The following is a 17527-nucleotide window of genomic DNA, read 5'->3' as shown; positions in this document are numbered from 1 at the left end:
TGATGAGCATTTCATCAATTGACCATTTTTCGATATATTTCACAGGAACAGAGATAAACTGGCTCAAAGCTAAACGTTTGGGGTGGCGTTCTATTAGTGTTTACGGTATGTATGAGTTTGAAGGAGCATAAAACTATTTCACTTTTTTGTAGCTCTTCAGAGCAAATCATCATTCATCCTGTTTGAAAAATATCACTCTTCTTAACTTTCTGCGGTCGTGAAGATCAATTTTCAGAATGTCATGGAGATAAATATTCTAGAAATCGCTCTTCGCTCTATTCAATAGAGGACTTGTAGTTGAATCATTCAAATAATACAATTTTTCGTTAGAGAAAAAAGTGACGGAATTGAGGATGAAAATATACCAATAGCTATTACTTTTGTCCGAAATCAATGCACGTGGAGAGCAGACATCTCGTTGAGTTTTCTGAAACGCACAAGAGCGAACTATCTTTCAACCCCCATTTTAAATTTGTTTACCCGCTTTCATAACTTTCCGAAGATTGACATAGTTTTTCAATATTTTTTCCCTCAAAAGATACGGTAGTTTGTTCTTGCGCCTTTAAAGGTGGTGTACGGTGATATTTTTTATTGCATCAAAATGTGCAGAAATGCATGTAGATTGACTTAAAAATAAAGAAAAAATTCAAAAAAAAAATTCTTTCATCGAGAAAAACGCATCGAAAAATACGCTGAAAGCCCTTAGGGACGAGGTTTTTCTAGGCCGCCCGGTGAGTAAAAGCGCGCGAAGTCAAACTTTTAAAATTTTTTCGCTCGTTTTCACTTTTTTTTCGCTTTTTAAAGAGTTTTCTAGGTTTTTGTCGATTTTTCTTCCAGATACATCGGAAAATTTGAAAAGTATTTTTCGATGCGTTTTTCTCGATGAAGGAATTTTTTGAATTTTTTCTTTATTTTTATGTCAATCTACATGCATTTCTGCACATTTTGATGCAATAAAAAATTTCACCGTACACCACCTTTTAAAAAAATTTAATGAGATATCCGCTGTCAGCATTTTCTTTATCACTCAGCGACAACAAATACCGTAAAAACTCTATTAGATAGCCACCTCTAATTGAATGCCAGCCTCTAATGCCACTGCTGATATCATGCAACTATCGTGAAAGTTGATTAATTTCATAACCCAAAAAACATTTTCTGTTTTTAATAACTTTTTTATGATTCTTATTTTAACGACTTTTCCAAGCTTGAAAGAGATACTGTAATTGACTAAAGTTTATAAGGCGGATGTCATTCATCGAAAGTCAGTCAGACCCTCAGAAAAGAGAAAAAAAGAAAATTTCGAAATTTGTTGTATGATAGAGTTAAAAATATAAGACTTTGAGATGATTTTCAGAGGGAAACTGGTGCCGAGAAATAAAGTGCCAGCCTCTAATTGAATGCCAGCTCCTAATACAGTGACACTCCAGACCACCTCCGAACAATAGAGCGGCTATCTAATATAGTTTTTATGGTATATTTCTAAAAAGTTAAAATTGGGTCAGGCTCAGTGCAAAACACCTAATTCATAAGTAAGATTGCAAACATGAGATGACAGTTCAATTATTCCGACAATATAAAAACAAAAACTTGGAAGGAAGTTGAAAGAAAATTGTATTCAACATCTCGCATGACTAGAAAACAGGAGACACTAGCAGGTGCCCCCCCCCCTTCTTTGTTGGATAACAGATTTTCAAATTTTCACCTGATTTTGGATATTCAATTAAAGACTATTAATATACATCTCGCAAAAGCGTGAGTAATGGTTATCGTATGCAGAGTTTGTATTTTGAATGATAAAAAGTAGAAAAGCGCAGAGGATGTTCTGAAGAAGACGTCAGGTGATAAATGAATAATTGAATTTCCATTCTATATCAGCTTAATGTCGTATTACTTCGAATAATATTCTCAAGCTCCTCCCATTTTATTTCTGAAGTTACCTTTTCTCCCTCAACAAACTGACAAACTGATTATAACCTTTAGCGGAAAAGCCTAGCACATTCTCGAGCGCTCAACGATAAACATACAATTATTTAGCAATAGAAAACCAGACAGCACCACTGATATTAGATCCAAACGGTGGGCGGTTCTGGTCAGTGAGACATGAGAAACAATATTAAAAGTGCATAAAAAATAACATTTCTACAAATTCTTAAAAATTATGGGTTTAACAAAACCCGTCTGAGGTCATAAAGAATTTCTATTGTGTTTGAACCATTTTTTTGCTTAAAATAAGGACCAGAAACCCAAATACAAGGATAGTTTGCTGTATATCAATTCCTGAATATAGTTCCTGAAAAGTTGTGAAAAGCATTCATCTAGAAAGATCACTTGTCTACAAGAGCATTATGGATTACAGAAAAGTCACAGGAAATAAAAAAAGAAACGAAAACAGGATTACTTTTGCCCGAGAGAAAATAATAAAAATTCGCTGAAGCGGATGAAAACCTAGCGACTCGGCATTCTTTTCAGCTTTTGAATTGCGTCGATACCAAAACCTTTACGTCGGCATATAAATTTAGCCTCGGAGCGAAATTATAATGTACCGATAAAACACTGTGAATTTACTTTCAAATTGAGATACTTAACTATTAGAGGATATGAGCATTTCCCTACAATATTCATAAATTATCCTTTCATATAATAATTAACTTTTTTTTGAAATTCATTGGTTGGAAACTGCTTAAAATCTACACTAGGAACCTGATCAAAACGACCACACCTTTTCCCCAAATATCATAAGCAATGGTAAATGCTCCTCTGTCTGCTTGTGAGAAAATCATCTAAAAACAGACAGAACGGAATTCGCCTCAACTAGGGAACCACAAACATAAAAACAGACAGAAAACCTTCATTTGAAAACATATATCTCAAAAACAGTAAGGACAGAATACGGTGGCAATAGACAATGTTCATGTTTTGTTCTCATTGTCAGTTTCCGGTATAATATTGAGGATTGTCTAGACTATACAATTATCCAATTTCCTGTCTGTAGATATGCATCGTTTTATGAACCAATACCACAAGAGATGATAGGGGAATCTGCAATGTTCTTCCGGGGGTCCAGTATTCAAGGGTACATCAAAAAGTGGTGCATCTAGTTTTTGAGTAAATTGGTTTTTTTTCGTCATGTCGAATGTCGAAAAAAGTATTTATTTACAAACTATTTCACTTTTTCTCTGGAAATTACAGGCTTCGGCTAGAAAGCCCTACACCCCAAGATCCCATGTACCACCTGAACTAATGTACCCTAAAACTCGAGGTATCATCGATGTACCTTTTTTCGATGTACCCATAGAACCTGAACCTCTTCCGTGCGTTTCTATATAATCAAAATGAACCAGACAGGCTCCAACTAAAGTAAATTTCTCTCCGGACTTCAATTTTTTATTTGCAAAACAGCGTTAACATCAAAAATGAAACTGTTAGGTGTTTTTTGTCTGCCGATTTCCGCTTCTGAACGTAAATTGGTTAAAAAAACAAGCATATAAGATCAAATAACGTCATTCTCGTTTGACCAATTGGTCTCTTTCGGTCTCTCTAACAGAATGTCTTTCTTCTGATGTCCGGCGTACAACTTTCCATTTCCATACATTAATCGACCTCTCAAGGCAACACTCCATTTCTTTCTTTTTTAAAGCATGCAATTAGAAAATTTGGAGGGGTGGTATCAATTAAAACAGTTCGGTGTATTCTTTCTTGGTGTAGCGGTAGGAGTATTTTGTACGGTTAGTTACGCACAGAAGTGTTTTAATATAAAGATGTATTAATTACCCATTTTCGAACCCTATTTGAGCCGCAACAATTTTATTCAGATAATCCTGTTCTTCTATGGTTGCTTCAAGTCAACGTCATCAACTAGATCTACTCGGACATCAGAGTCATCAAATCCGTCATCAGATGACGTAGTTGAAAGTCAGATGCCCCCATCCTATTCTTCTTTGAAGTAAGTTTTTCTGATTAATAGTAAGAAATTAGGAATTCAACACTTTTCAGATTCGATAAACCAGCTTGCAAACCTTGTAAATGCTGCCGTATAATTTCTATAATGCATTGTAAAAACTTATTCCAAAAATGAACATTCTCGATCTCTTAACCTTTTTCTTGTATTCACCATTGTTCAGGAAATGTCTTTGGACGTCAACAATGGACAATTTAATGCATTTTTGAACAACACCACAGGCGGTTGCTATTTCACCTCGTCTCATTTCACAACTTTTCACGAATCATTCTCAACCTTTCTACAGAGCAGTTTTTTTGAGTTGTGTCCGAATGGGAGGTGGCAGTGCTTTACTGATAAACTCGAACCGTCGCGGTAGTGCAGGTGGGTCAGAGTTTGGATGCACTGGTTGGTTCTGTGATGTTCTGGATGGAGCAATGATGCTGTTAGTAGTAATGGTAATTCAACCTTCCAAGAGGTCGGAAACTCATGAGTATTTACAGATTATTCTTACTGCTATCATCGGGTGTTTCAAAGCATGCCTCAGTAAAACAAGTGTACATTATAAACGTGAGTCGCAGAGCACAACAGAGCTGCCTCCTGTTCGAACTCATGAGACTGAAGAACCGCCTTTGCCTCCTCTTCAAGCAATTATTGTCATGGAGAATCCGCCAGATTATGCAGAAAATGATCAGAATCTATATTTACCTCCTGCATACTGTAGTCTCGAGTAGGTGTTTTCTTTCCGTGAAATTCAGTTATTAATACATTGGCCATTTCTGGCTCGATCAAAAAGTGGAAGAAGTCCAAATATTATAGGTTTATTGTGAATAAAAATAAATTTTTTTTTTCAAAAATATTTTTAGTATTAAAATAAATTAACTTTAAAATTCAAAATGCTCCATAATACAAAAATAGGGCATAATCGACATATAAAATGTGTTGGAAGATGTTTTAAACAAAATAAGTTGAAACGTATGAGTTACCGGTTATCGTTGGGATATACTACTTTCTATAGTTAACAATCGAGAATCTTGAAAGTCGGGGCATAAGTTAAGTATCAATGAAGCGGCAAAAAAGGACATAGCTGACAACTTTGGACAAATTATCAAAGGCGGAATGTGAGAGTATGAGATTTGAGTTTGAAATGACTACTAAAATATTTTCAAACAAATATTAAAACTTCAAATTCTGACGGCTCCAGCGTCATCACTATCTTCTGTGGCAGACGACGAATATTCTTCAATACGTTGATGAATGATAGCTTGAGGGTTCTGAAAAATTATTTTATCATTGAAATACTCTATTTCTCGAAGACTACCGAGGATGTTCTTCTGTGTGTCTTAATGCTGTGCTTCACAGCCTGAACCCTCCGTTCGTTATCGCTCAGTCCATCGGATCTAGTAGCACCAATCTCAAGGCTTCTTTCCAAAGAGCTCATCATAGTACTTTGCGATGTATCGATTCTGTACCTCAATTCCTCGGACTCCATCGAAGTGTTTAGAATATTATTTCCATTTCCTTCATCCTCTGACGATTCCACGTCTGCGTCATCAGCTCTTGATCTCCTTGAATCCATAGAAGAAGTCAGATCAATGTCATTAGCATTCTCTTCTGTCACATTTTCATAGTTTACATGGCAAGGATTGTTATAGGTAGTTATTGGAGAGGAATAAATAGGATTGACGCCATTAGCTGCATCCATTTCTACATCGTCTGTTTCTCCAATTGACTTCAACGCCTCGTCATATGAAGTAGTCTCTGGAATTTGCAGTTCATAGTGAATATCAGGATTCTCTGCAGCATCTGAAGCATCGTTGTCGTATGGTGTTGGAGATCTCCCACGAGTTGCCATGGACACCGCAACAGATTTCGCTCGTGGAACACGGCCATGGTTGCAACAACACCCGTCTTCCAGTTGATGTGGAGCATTTCGAGATGGATACGATGAGCGGTTGAGTTTCGAGCTGCTTCTTGCTGAAAATTACGTATTTTATGAAAAATCAGTTGGATAAGTTCAGTGAAGTTTCGTCTTGATAGTGAGTGGGAAAAGAGGAAGTGATTGAAAAAAATACACCGTTTTTTGATTGATCAACTGAATCACAACAAACTATTTGAAAAACAATTCTAGAACGTGGTAAAGGCTAACACTATGTTCAGTAGTCTAACGAATCATGCAAACTGAAGAAGTTTGGTGGAAGAAAAAAAGACATGCACATACGAGCAGAGTGATTGACCACACCGTGAGGAACACGAGAAGGACTGTCTCGTGTAAAGAAAACAGGCGGCAAGTTCTTGTTGGCAGATGAAGACACACGGCGACGTGAAGCAATTCGCCCGTCCGACCATCTTCCTTCCCCGTTTCGATAAATGGTTTGAGCGTAGGTGACGGGTACTCCGCCTTGTACTCCTCCATTGATTGCCATGGAACTGACTCCAGCACTCCACACTCCAGAGTCTTGTGAGAATCCGGATCCTCTTGCTGGAGATCCTCTGTTTCCAATTGTTTCCCAGTAGGATGATGAATGCCGCAACAAATCGTTTCGGGAGATTTCTGAAAGCCACAATGGAATAAGAAAAGGTTGATTTGAAACTGACTCTGAGCATTGGCCCCTTCACTTCTTCGAGTTTGTTGACCAGCACTGCTTCTACATGAAGATTGCCTTGAAAATGGTGAGCTTTGAGCACCAGAAGACGTGCTCATGTTCGAATTTCGATATGGTGATCCTCGACAAGGTGGGCACTGACCATCCTCATCTGATGACATTTCCTCATAAGCTTCGTTAGGATAGCAGTTTCCACGAAGTTGAAATCTTGGAGCAGCTGACATGGATCTTGGACTGTTATAAACATGCATTTGCTCTCGTTCTGCTAAATTTCTTTCCCACTCCGCCAACTCGTGTTCCTTCAATTTAAGCTCTGTGAAACATCCTTGCAGTTTATCGTACATTTTGTTAGTTCGTTTCAATTTGGCTTCATACATATGACGGATATCCTGAAACCAAATATATTATAAATAATATAATAAAAAGTTACCAGTCGGTTTACGCCCCTTCGGGGCTAAACCTCCTGGCTCCCGCTTACTTTACCCGTAATCATATGGAAATGTCTGTATTTTTTTTGTAAGCTACGAAAATATATGGAAGCAAGGGACATTAAAAAAAATTAAAGTAAGAACTTCTGGAATCCTGAAACTCTCAATTTCCAAAATTCTGAATCTCGGAAAATCGAAAAATCGGAACTGAAAATTTGGGAAGTTCGAACTTTTGGAAATTCACAAATTCAAAATTAAAAAATTCGGAAGTTTTGTAAGAAGTTTTGTAAAATCGGAAAATCTAAAATTCTGAAGATAATTCAGAAAGTTCAAATTCAGTAGTTCAAAAACTGGAAAATTTAGACATTCGAGAAGTCAGAAATTCAGAAATTTCAAATTGGTGGCTTAAAGGTGGAGGGACAGGAGATTTTTCGTAGTTTTTTGTAGTTAGAGTATGCATTCTACCGTCACGGTGTACAACGCTTAATGTCACTCTGCGTACAGCTGTCGTCCTCGCCTTTATGTATGCAATCGGGCGTGCGCTTTCTCTTTGCCCGCGTGGCTCAGTCGGTAGCGGCGCCGCACCGTCAATCATCGCCCTCATAAGTTCAACTCCTCGAGGGGCATCTTTGAACGGAATTTCGAGAACATTATTTTTTCATGTCCCCCATCTTTAATGAATTCTAATTTCTGAATTTGAATATTCTTAAATTCCTTAGTTCCATAATTTTAAATTCTGGAAATTGAGAAATTGAAAAGTTCCCAAATTCCTGAAAATCGGAAAATTCAAATTTCGGATTTCCTGAGTTTCTTAATTTCTTTTTGAAATCCAGGTTCACAAATATCAGCAATTTTTTTGAATTTCTTCATTCCAGAATTCAAAGTTTGAGGATTTCTTAAGTTCCAAAATTTTTTGCGTTTTTGAACTTTCAAATTTCGAAGATCAGATATTTTAGATTCAAAGTCAAGAAATTTAGGAACTCGGAGAATCAAAGTTTTAAAACTCTCAAGTTATTCTCTGATTTTGAAGTCATTACGATTCAGAGATTCCAGAAAAATTCGAAACCAAATTTCAAAAATTCAAATCCAAAAAGTTTCCATTTTGGAGTTGTTGAATTCAATTCGATTCTGAGTTGTTGAATTCTTCAAACTTCGGAAAATTCCAGGAATTCAGAGAGCGCGGTAGAATATTTTTCTGAAGATCTCTCATTTTTATCTGCTCTTTCATAGTTTTTTCTCTCTTTTCAAGAATGCATTTTAACTTTTCCAGACATTTCCCTCCCTTTTAATTTTCCAAAATCCATACTAAAAAACTATTTTCACAAAATTAACTTTCGCTCAGAAATAGCGGTGATAAGAAAAACAATTGGGAGGTTAGACGGGAATGACGTAAATATTGCTTCCATAATTTTCTTAAAATTTGTACTGAAAAAGGAGAAGAACGTTTCCAGAAGACGTCAGAAACAACAAAATAGAAAGGGTCGGGCAAAAACTAATAAAAATTTCCGATTCATCCATCCGAATTCCAGCTCGAACGGTTAACTTTGAGTGGGTAAACAGTCACGCTACATACATTCTCACATACCGAATTTGGTGTTTGTTATTAGTAATGATAATGAAAAATATATATCTATAATTTAACTTTTTCTGATACATTTTCACCAACCTATTACGATGATGAATAATTTCAATAGAAAATCGTACCTTAATATGATTCAGCTGTTCATGACGCTTTCTTTGCATCTCCTCCTCCATGGCAAACGCACTTTTTGGTCCACCGTGATCTTTAGTTACAGTAGAAGGGTACTGAATGGCTTTTGCGAATTCTCTGTATGAATCCCAAGCCACCTGCCATTCATCTTCTGTCATCTCGAACAGTTCTGGCTTGAATATCTCCCAGTGCTGACGAATGTGTGAGAACGACGGACGGTTTCGGCCTTTTTGGGAAAGACACTGCTTGATGAGTAGTACTAGCCCACGTGGAGCTTCTTCTGGCATTGGTAAGTTAAGAATGCTGAAAAAACAAATTTGAAAGTTTTTTTTTTTTTTAATTCGACTCACTTTGTTCCGACACCAAAGATAATCGCCATTTGAGCAATGTTAGCATACGGGGTTTCTCGAGTGAGCATTTCCCAAAGAACAACACCAAATGAATAGACGTCGACTTTTTCGTTGCAAGGTTCCTTTTTGATCATTTCAGGAGCCATCCAGCTGAAAGCCGAGAAAATATATTCATGGAACTCATTTTAATGTTTTTTAAAACTGTTTTTCCCACTAACCTTACAGTCCCACAAAATGACATCATAGTACTGTCATTTTTCTTTTGTAGATGGGATGTTCCAAAATCACAAATTTTGATAGAGTCTTCAGCAGAGATTAAGATGTTTGGTGATTTCAAATCTCGATGAATGACTTTATTTTGATGAAGATAATGCATTCCATCTGCGATTTCTTTAACCCAATCCGAGAACATTTGACGCGTGATAAGATTCTTTTGTCTGAGTACTGTACATAATTGCCCTTTTGGACAGTATTCCATCACAATGCAATAGCACGGACTTTTCGAGCAAACTCCTAGAAATTCGATGATATTTTTGTGCCGAAGATGTCGAAGGTGTTTGATTTCAGTCTCTTTTAGTTGATTGACTTTTTTGACAGCAACAGTTCTATTTTCATATTGTCCATGGAAAACAGCTCCTTGAGACCCCGAGCCAAGCCATTCTAGGTTAGAGATTGCGTCAAATGGAATTTCCCATCCTTCGTCTTCAGTTTTCTCACTGTAAAACAATGTATTAGTGTCGGGATGCTCATTTCAAAATGATTCAGTTACATTTCTTGTGTAGGTTTTCCTCCGAAGTATCCTAAAACTGGTCGAAAACAAGAGAAAAGTCCTTCCCGAAGATGACCCAGTCCTTCCGCGTAAAAATTATTTAGGCTAGGTTTAGAGGCATTTCCCGCTGCAGCCATCATGCTGTTCGCGTTCGGATTAGCTGAAAAAAGAAATAAAAAAACTGTGAAGTATGCTAATCTTCGTTCTTACCGAATTCGGCATTTGCAAGTTCTCGGTGTTGTATAGGCGTATTTGGTGCACTCTGTGTGACTAGTTCTGATCCATTTGAGCTCAAAAGACAGTTGAAAAATCAGAAGTACTAGCGTCTGCTGCACTTGATGGTTCTGCTTGCATCGGTCCGGGTTGTTCTGAAAATTTAGAATTTTGCTTGAAAAAAACATTTTTTATCAGAAGAAGAGCGTAGATCATACTCTCCAGCGTCTATTAGTATGAGTCACTTGGTAATGGCGCCATAAACTTCGAAAAGGGGTTAGACAGTGATATATTGACCCGAGGTGTAGGATCGAGATTTGCTGACTAGGGCGAAGTGGGCTATTAGAATGGTGTTTTCTAGCTTCAACCTCTGAATGCCCAATAAGTGAGTAATATTTCGAGAAAAAATCGAGAAAATCAAGAAAAGTGACGATAGTTTAGTGATAAGACTACTAACCTTCCCCTTACAAAAAGTGACAGAGTCATTGATTAACAGAAAAAAAGTGATTGGAGGTGTGGTCAGCGCCCTCACATGGTCTGTTGAAAGACTGATAATGATAGAATGCAAGTTTTGTGGGAATATTTACATTAAACTAACTTGGGGTGGGAAAGGGGAAACAATAAAATTTCATTTCTCAAATATTATGAATATCCAAACTTTCCGATATTCCCAGGTATTACTTCTTCTCTTACTTCTCGATTTTTAAACACTTATGTTTCATATATAAGATCATAGATCTTACTTATTGCAAGTTTCTAACATCCTGGATATTTCGTAACAGTTCTGTATGCTTTTGCATGAGCTACTCTGACCCATTCTCCGACTAGCTCAACGGGTCCCCGCTGACTCATGGTCCCGTTTTCTCTCTAGCTTTCTTATTCTTCTTCAGTGATGACGTCAATGGAGCACACGCACACACCAAAATAGATGGGTGAATGTGCCTTTTTTCTGTGAAAAAAAGAGAAATAGATGTCAGAAAAAAGAAACGAGGACTCCGATAGTTTAAATTTTTTTTCACAGATTCATTATTTTTTGGATTTTTCAAAATAAACATCTGGCATATATTCTACTTTTCTTATCATAATAGAACTGGTCTCTAACACGATGAACAGTTCACTAGCCTATCTATTTGTAATACGCTAAACGACTGAATTGAAGGAAACGACCTCAAAAAACTTCCACGTGGCTGGAGCGACGTCGGATTGCCCCTCTGCCTATGCCTTCCTTCCGTTTCTTTAAGATAGAGAGAATAAAAGAAAAAGTGAAGAGACTCAGAGAAAATGCACGAAGCATCCAAAAACATACCTGATGTTGGTGTGACCAAGTCGAGAGTGGTTAATATTGTGGTAGATGTCATATCTGAAATTACAGACTTCTTGATATACGGAATACATTTTCAATTAAAAATGATTTAAGGAGACTCCAGCAATAAAACTATAGATTTACAGTTTTCCTAATTTTGGATAAGCAAACTGAAAATGAAACGAATAAAATAAATTTCGAAGAATCGACACTGTCTATATATTTTTTCAATCGACGTTGTAGTCACCAACCACTGCCGCAGCGGACAGGAAATCGAGGACAAATCAATTCAAAAGAGAAGGGGAGAAACATGATGACGTGGTTTAGTGAAAGAAGACTTGGGCGGTAGATGCGATGAGGAACATTAGAACAGAGGGAGAAAAGAGTTGCGAGATTTCTCGAATTATGTTTTAATGGTCTGTCGTTATTTTGTTTTTTCTGCTTTCAGAAAGTTTAAAAAAGAACATTTTGGTGCGCCTTACGTCCTTGGAACCGACTTGTGTATTCTTGGCAGAGCTTTGAAGCGCGTGCCGTTGCCATGCTACGCGCCGCGCCACCAACCTCCCAACAAAAAGAGCTCTTTTGGCATAAATATCTCTTTTGAGAAAGCTTTGAGAGAGCTCAAAACCCTTTCAAAAAAGAGGAAATCCATAGGAGGAAAGCGAAGAAAAGAAGAGGAGAGATCATAATTGCAGTGGTTTTGGCTAAGAAAAAATAGATAATAAAGAAATGTAGGTTGAATAGAAAAACTGAAAAACAACATTATATAAAAATACTGTATTTCCTTTAATAGAAGCACTCAAACCTTCGATTTTGAGCTCAATTATCTCGATTCCTATGAAAAGTATCAAAAATGCGTCATTTGGAAAAATGTTGATTATAATCTGAAAAACGGCTTATCAGTTGAGAAACTTTTGATATCTCTCACAGAAATAATGATAATTGAACTTCAAGTTGACGGATTGAGTGGTCTTCTGTTAGAGGAAATACGGTATATAGTTTGTCCATTAATTGTGGAATGAGAAAAAATTGATACTACTGTCTTTCAATATTAGGAGTAATCATAGTTTCCGGAAAAAAAGAGTCTACGTCATGATATAAAAATAGAAAACTACTCTAAATTATTGAGGTTGAAGTATTTTCAGAAACCCAAGGAATGACAGCGATGGTCATTTATGAATAATGGAGCAGGAATACATAACTGCTTTGAAAATATAATTTTTTAAATTGATAACTTAAGACATTTCCAGAAATGAGAAACTGTGTGGTTTGTTAAAAAGTTAGTTGTTGGACCAAACTGATTCCGTGCTTCAGTTTCCAACGTGAGTCGATCACCTGATTGTTGGTCGGAGAAAAACCTACGCGAACCGAAGAAGAAAAAAAAAGATATGAAGAGGAAGATGAAAAAGAAAGAGAAGAACACACGCATCGGTCCGTGTGAGTATGTGTGTATGAGGGTGGTGAGTTTGAGTGCCTATGTGTGTCTGTGTGTATGTCTCTGTTTGAATTACTCATCCATTCAATATGTGATTTTCTATGGGGCAGGTAATATATTTTTTTTAAAACATGCGAAAAAGAAAGAAATTTGATGGTTATCAGGAAGTTTGAATAAGTTTAATTGTAATAAAAGAGAAAGGAGCGTAGTACAGCCGGGAGTAATTTTTGTCAACAATAAAAGTAAGCTTTGGCCGTTTAAATGTATTCGCGATGACCAGTTTTTCTAATGAAAAACAATATTTATTTCCACTGATTTTTCTATCACAATAGAATCAACGAAGGAATCAGATTTGTAGTTTTCTCTCTCTCTCTCTCTCTCTCTCTCTCTCTCTCTATCTCTTTTCCAAAATAGAAAATGACCGCCAACGAAAATGTGGCATGCAGGCTTCTTCGAAAAGCTTTCTGGCAAGGACTTCATGGTTAGAGAAAAGAATAGACAGAGAAACTTTGAGAAAAACGTCGGAAAAAGAGGAGAAACATGACGAGATAAGAAAAGAGAGAGAGAGAGAGAGAGAGAGAGAGAGAGAAAGAGAAAAGAGGAAGCACTACACCCTCCCAGCTTCCCACTGACTTCATCCGTGTCTTTTTCTCTTTTGCTGTCTCTTTCGCTGTTTTCGTCTCTTTAACCAAGTTGCACACTATCATCTCTAACCTCTTATTGGCATTTTTCCCAGTTCACATCCTCCCGTGGAAAATTTACCGTTGTACAATGCAAACCTATCAGAGTGGAAACAAACAATAGAGACGTAGGAGGTTGGAGAGAAAAGCTAATCAAACAGGCAGGGTCGAGGAGTGAAGGCAAAAGAGAACTTGCAAACTGTAAAATCCTGAATAAAAATAGTATGCGGATATTTATTGAAGACAGGGGTGGTGAAAATGACCACTAGTGAATAATCAAATACATGTTTAAAATTTCATTAAACACCCAAATGCTTTCTACTTTATAATTTTTTGTGTGATAAGTTTTTCTTGCAAGTTTGTGAGTAAATTCGATGTCTTGTCTTCTATTGTCTTCAACTTGCTTTTGACATCATGGTTCTCTCCAGTTAGTCCTATTTTCTTTACTTTTTTGGTAGACGTCTAAAAGATAGATAATATCCCACTTCGACACAAAAACAGTTATCCGAACAATGGAAGGGATCAAAAACACCGAGGTGGGGACGCGAACAACCGGTTCTCCAAAGAATGATGTCTGAGAAACAAAAACGATTACGAAATCAGTGTTAAGAAAAAATGTATACTTGTTAAAAGAGACTGGAAAATCCACTTCAGGCTTGAGCTTGAAACTCTTTTATACTGTTTTTTTTAGTTTTTTGGGGAACAATAATTTTCAAAAAAGGTATTCTACAAAGAAATTTGCATTTCGAAAGCTGATGAAAACACTGTCAAATGTTCATTTACTTGCTTCTAGTTTTTAAACAAGACCTCAACTGGCTTTCTGATTTAACACTAATCTGGCGTCGCTAGACAATCAATTGCTAACAATATTTACTTGACTAGTCGAAATTTAACCTCTCAAAAAAGCAAAATAGTGGTCAATTGATTTTCTGGAACACACGCAACATAATTCTTCTCAAAGTGAGCTATAATAAAGCACATTATAGAACCAGTCTGCTTGCCGCGCCACCAGTGTTTCAAACGGCTGGCTGGCAAGCCCATGGCGCGTTTATGCACGGACAGACCACTCGGACACTTTCAGACAACGGGAAATGAGCGAAAAACGGACAAAGAATAACTGCCTACTATACCATTGATATAACCGAGATCTGTCCGCAGGGTGGTGGGTTTTGGTCGAACTTGAATAAAATTGTTGATGTCTCTCCGTATACCATCGTTATTAGGTTGATAAGAACATTTCTTTCTTATTTTGCAAATTTTCCTCAGAGAAGAGAGGGCTAGATTAATCAAAGTAATGTCCATGAGCATCAATACTTGTCTGGTAATTCTCTGGAAATTTATTGATTCCATCGGCCCAGAACGAGGAGGGCTACAATTGAAAAAGTGGGTCAACTCCTTTTTTGTGTCATCCTTTCAATTGAAGTATTTTCTATCAAGATGACGTTTAAAACCCCCAAACTGTGTTGAGTCTTAGGATCGTCGCACTCTTTGCCCTGGTGACTCACACACTTTTCAATATGATTTTTTTCTCTAAAGGCATTCCTCTCCCCCGCATCATATTGTCTCTTTTTTCAAACTCCTCCCCTTTTTTGGTTGTATTTAAAGCTATCTGAATTTGTTATTTTGTGTGTTCAACTAGTCAATGATGTTGCCAAAATACAAACGACCATTTGTTTGAAAGGTCTGGAGAGTAGGGCGGGTGCATAAAAATACCGTAGAACCTGTATTAGAAGGGCCCCTGAAATTGAAGTGCTCCTATAATTGAAGGGCCCTTCATTTGTAGTACTTCCTCTGATTGAAGTGCCCTATTGATTTCCTGTTTTTTTTCTGTTGTTTTGATTGAACTATTGTCCCATTAGAAAAAACTGGAACCTGAAAATCTGGAAGCCGTCGCTCTTTTTTGTCTACAAGGTGGCATAGCAAAATCGTAATATTTTAGATTTTGTATCGTTCGGGCGATTTTCGCCATTAAAATTGGGTTTCCTGATATTAAAACATTCTTGAAATTCTAGCGATCATATTATTACCAAGAAATCTGAATTTCGATCAGAAATGCCTACTAAATTCAAAGAAATAAATTTTGATTGATACGAAATCGGATTTTAGTCCAGATCAAGACAAGCGACGGCTTGCAATTTTACAGGTGCCAGTTTTCAAAATTTGACAAAAGTAGAAAAAACAATTTTCACTGAAAAACGACGCTTCTCTAATAAAAATTATGCTCTCAGGAACCCCACAAAAAATACAAGTGCCCCCTCTAATTGAAAGGCCCCTATAATTGAAGTGCCCCTCTAGACACCCCACAAAAAATAGAAGACGGGTGATCTGGCACTGTCGCGCTGGAAGCAAACTTTGATTTTTTCTCCAAGTTTTATTGCAGATATAAAAAACAGGTGTAATTGAGCAACCTATAAAAACGGGGTTCAAAACCTGCTTAAGAAACCTCTAAAGTGCTGAAATTGCAGTCCAAAGTTTGCTCAAAATTTACCATTAATTTCTCTTATATGGTTCGACTCCCACTCTTTTGATTCTTTTTTTACTGAAGTTAAATTTTTCGAAATTTTGATTTTCTCAATAAGGTATTTCCTCCTTTTACAACAAGTTAATAATTACCAATGTGGAGACTCATTGCAGTATTCGTCGCCACAATACTCATTGATTGAAGGTTTTCCTAAAAATTACCTCTGCTAAAATGATCAACACCACTAACAACTTTCATTTCTGTAACCTCAGTATTTCAAAATTTGAAAACGTTTGAAACCCAAGTTATATGTCTAGCATTGAGCACGACTGTAATTTGATTTCTTTACAAGACTTATTCTTATCGAACCACCACCAATTTCTGATCCTATTAAAAATTATTGCATTAAAATTCGATCAACCAACCATGTTTGTCGAATTACAACAATTTTCGAAGTTTTAAGCCTTATTTCGTTTTATCGAAAGTTCCACTCGCATCATAATATTCTTCCATATAAGAGTTTCCCTGAACTTTTTTCACTTATCTTTTTTTCTAGTCAATATTCAAAATCTCTAAAATGAGTGAGTTCTTTTGTGGAAAGTTCACTATCTTCTATGTTTTATTCAGATCAAGAAATCAAGAACTACGAATATATACAATGTCCAAAAATGCAGGAAACCGGCGTATCGAAAAGCTTAGAGTTTGTATTATCTGCAAAAAATTTGTCTGATTGGGACCAAGCTCACGAAGACCCTGGCTACGCCTACATTATTCATAATCGTGAACCAAAGGACCCCAGGACACAATTTTCGAATATATTATTGTTTTACTGGCGAAAACACTGGAGATTCGTTCTTGGTGGATTAGGACTTTTTATTTTATTGCTTTTAATTTTTCTAATTGTCTTATTAGTTCCTAAACGAAAATCGGTAGTTCAAACTGAAACAGCTACTACGCGAACAGGTGAGCTTTTTAAATTTTTCTTGATCATTACATCTCAAAGACTCAACCTAATATAAAAAAAGTAAACTAGGTAAAACACTATAGGTTTTTAACGGTGTTCTACCGAGCTGAAAACCCCTATAAATCTTTTTTCTGATTTGGTAACGCGAGTAAACAGTATTAAACGCGAAAAGCTATTTGGGCCTTTGCTGTGAAGCTTTGCTTATTTAATAGCTCCTGCTCGATACAGCTTTGTTTTAACAAGTTCAGATGTCAAATCATTGTGTAGAATTCGCCAAAATCTACATTTAACGATTTGATTCAATAAAAAACATCATCTGTAAAACGAGTTGTATTTATCAAAAAATTTCAGTCATCTGCGCGTATGGCTTTCAACTAATCCAAAATCATAAGTGCTGGAAATTATTCACAGAAAACAGAACTTTTTCCGACGCGGAACGCAACTGTGAAACGTTATATGGTTCTAGTTTAGTTTCTATAGAAAACAAAGCGGAAAATTATCAGCTTGGACTTTTGGCAACGATTGAAAATCTTCCGATCTGGATTGGTTTGCAATGTGAAGGAAATCAGAACGGTGATTGCTTCTGGGCCAAAAACAATGAAACTCTGGGTGTGTACAGCAATTTTGGAACAGGTTATTCTTTGAAAAATTTGAAAGAAAATCGACA

At 36.6% G+C, this 17527-nt stretch overlaps 3 protein-coding genes across 3 annotated transcripts in view; 2 read left to right on the top strand and 1 right to left on the bottom strand.

The window, feature by feature from the left end:
- Positions 1 to 4272: 4272 nt before the first annotated feature.
- On the top strand, positions 4273 to 4674 carry CBG08708 (the record flags this gene model as incomplete). Its single annotated transcript, XM_002640552.1, has 1 exon — positions 4273 to 4674. The coding sequence occupies one exon, from the start codon at positions 4273 to 4275 to the stop codon at positions 4672 to 4674; it is 402 nt and encodes a 133-aa protein (XP_002640598.1).
- A 450-nt stretch (positions 4675 to 5124) lies between these two features.
- The window catches only part of Cbr-dlk-1, a gene marked incomplete at both ends in the record, with an annotated part of 12858 nt that continues 455 nt past the window's right edge, over positions 5125 to 17527 (bottom strand). Inside the window, 7 exons of the mRNA XM_002640551.1 lie at positions 5125 to 5214; positions 5262 to 5917; positions 6162 to 6494; positions 6539 to 6935; positions 8679 to 8988; positions 9036 to 9185; positions 9254 to 9751. Coding sequence (XP_002640597.1) covers positions 5125 to 5214; positions 5262 to 5917; positions 6162 to 6494; positions 6539 to 6935; positions 8679 to 8988; positions 9036 to 9185; positions 9254 to 9751 — 2434 coding nt within the window. The remainder of the gene's footprint in view (positions 5215 to 5261; positions 5918 to 6161; positions 6495 to 6538; positions 6936 to 8678; positions 8989 to 9035; positions 9186 to 9253; positions 9752 to 17527) is intronic.
- Positions 16565 to 17527, top strand: part of CBG08706 — a gene marked incomplete at both ends in the record, with an annotated part of 9213 nt that continues 8250 nt past the window's right edge. Inside the window, 2 exons of the mRNA XM_002640550.1 lie at positions 16565 to 16859; positions 17212 to 17493. Of these exons, the coding sequence (XP_002640596.1) occupies positions 16565 to 16859; positions 17212 to 17493 (577 nt within the window). The remainder of the gene's footprint in view (positions 16860 to 17211; positions 17494 to 17527) is intronic.

The sequence above is a fragment of the Caenorhabditis briggsae genome (assembly GCF_000004555.2).
Source record: "Caenorhabditis briggsae complete genome, chrI, whole genome shotgun sequence".
Taxonomy (NCBI): Eukaryota; Metazoa; Nematoda; class Chromadorea; order Rhabditida; family Rhabditidae; genus Caenorhabditis; species Caenorhabditis briggsae.
The sequence above is the reverse complement of the archived record's forward strand: the minus strand, read 5'-3'. Positions and strand labels throughout refer to the sequence as shown.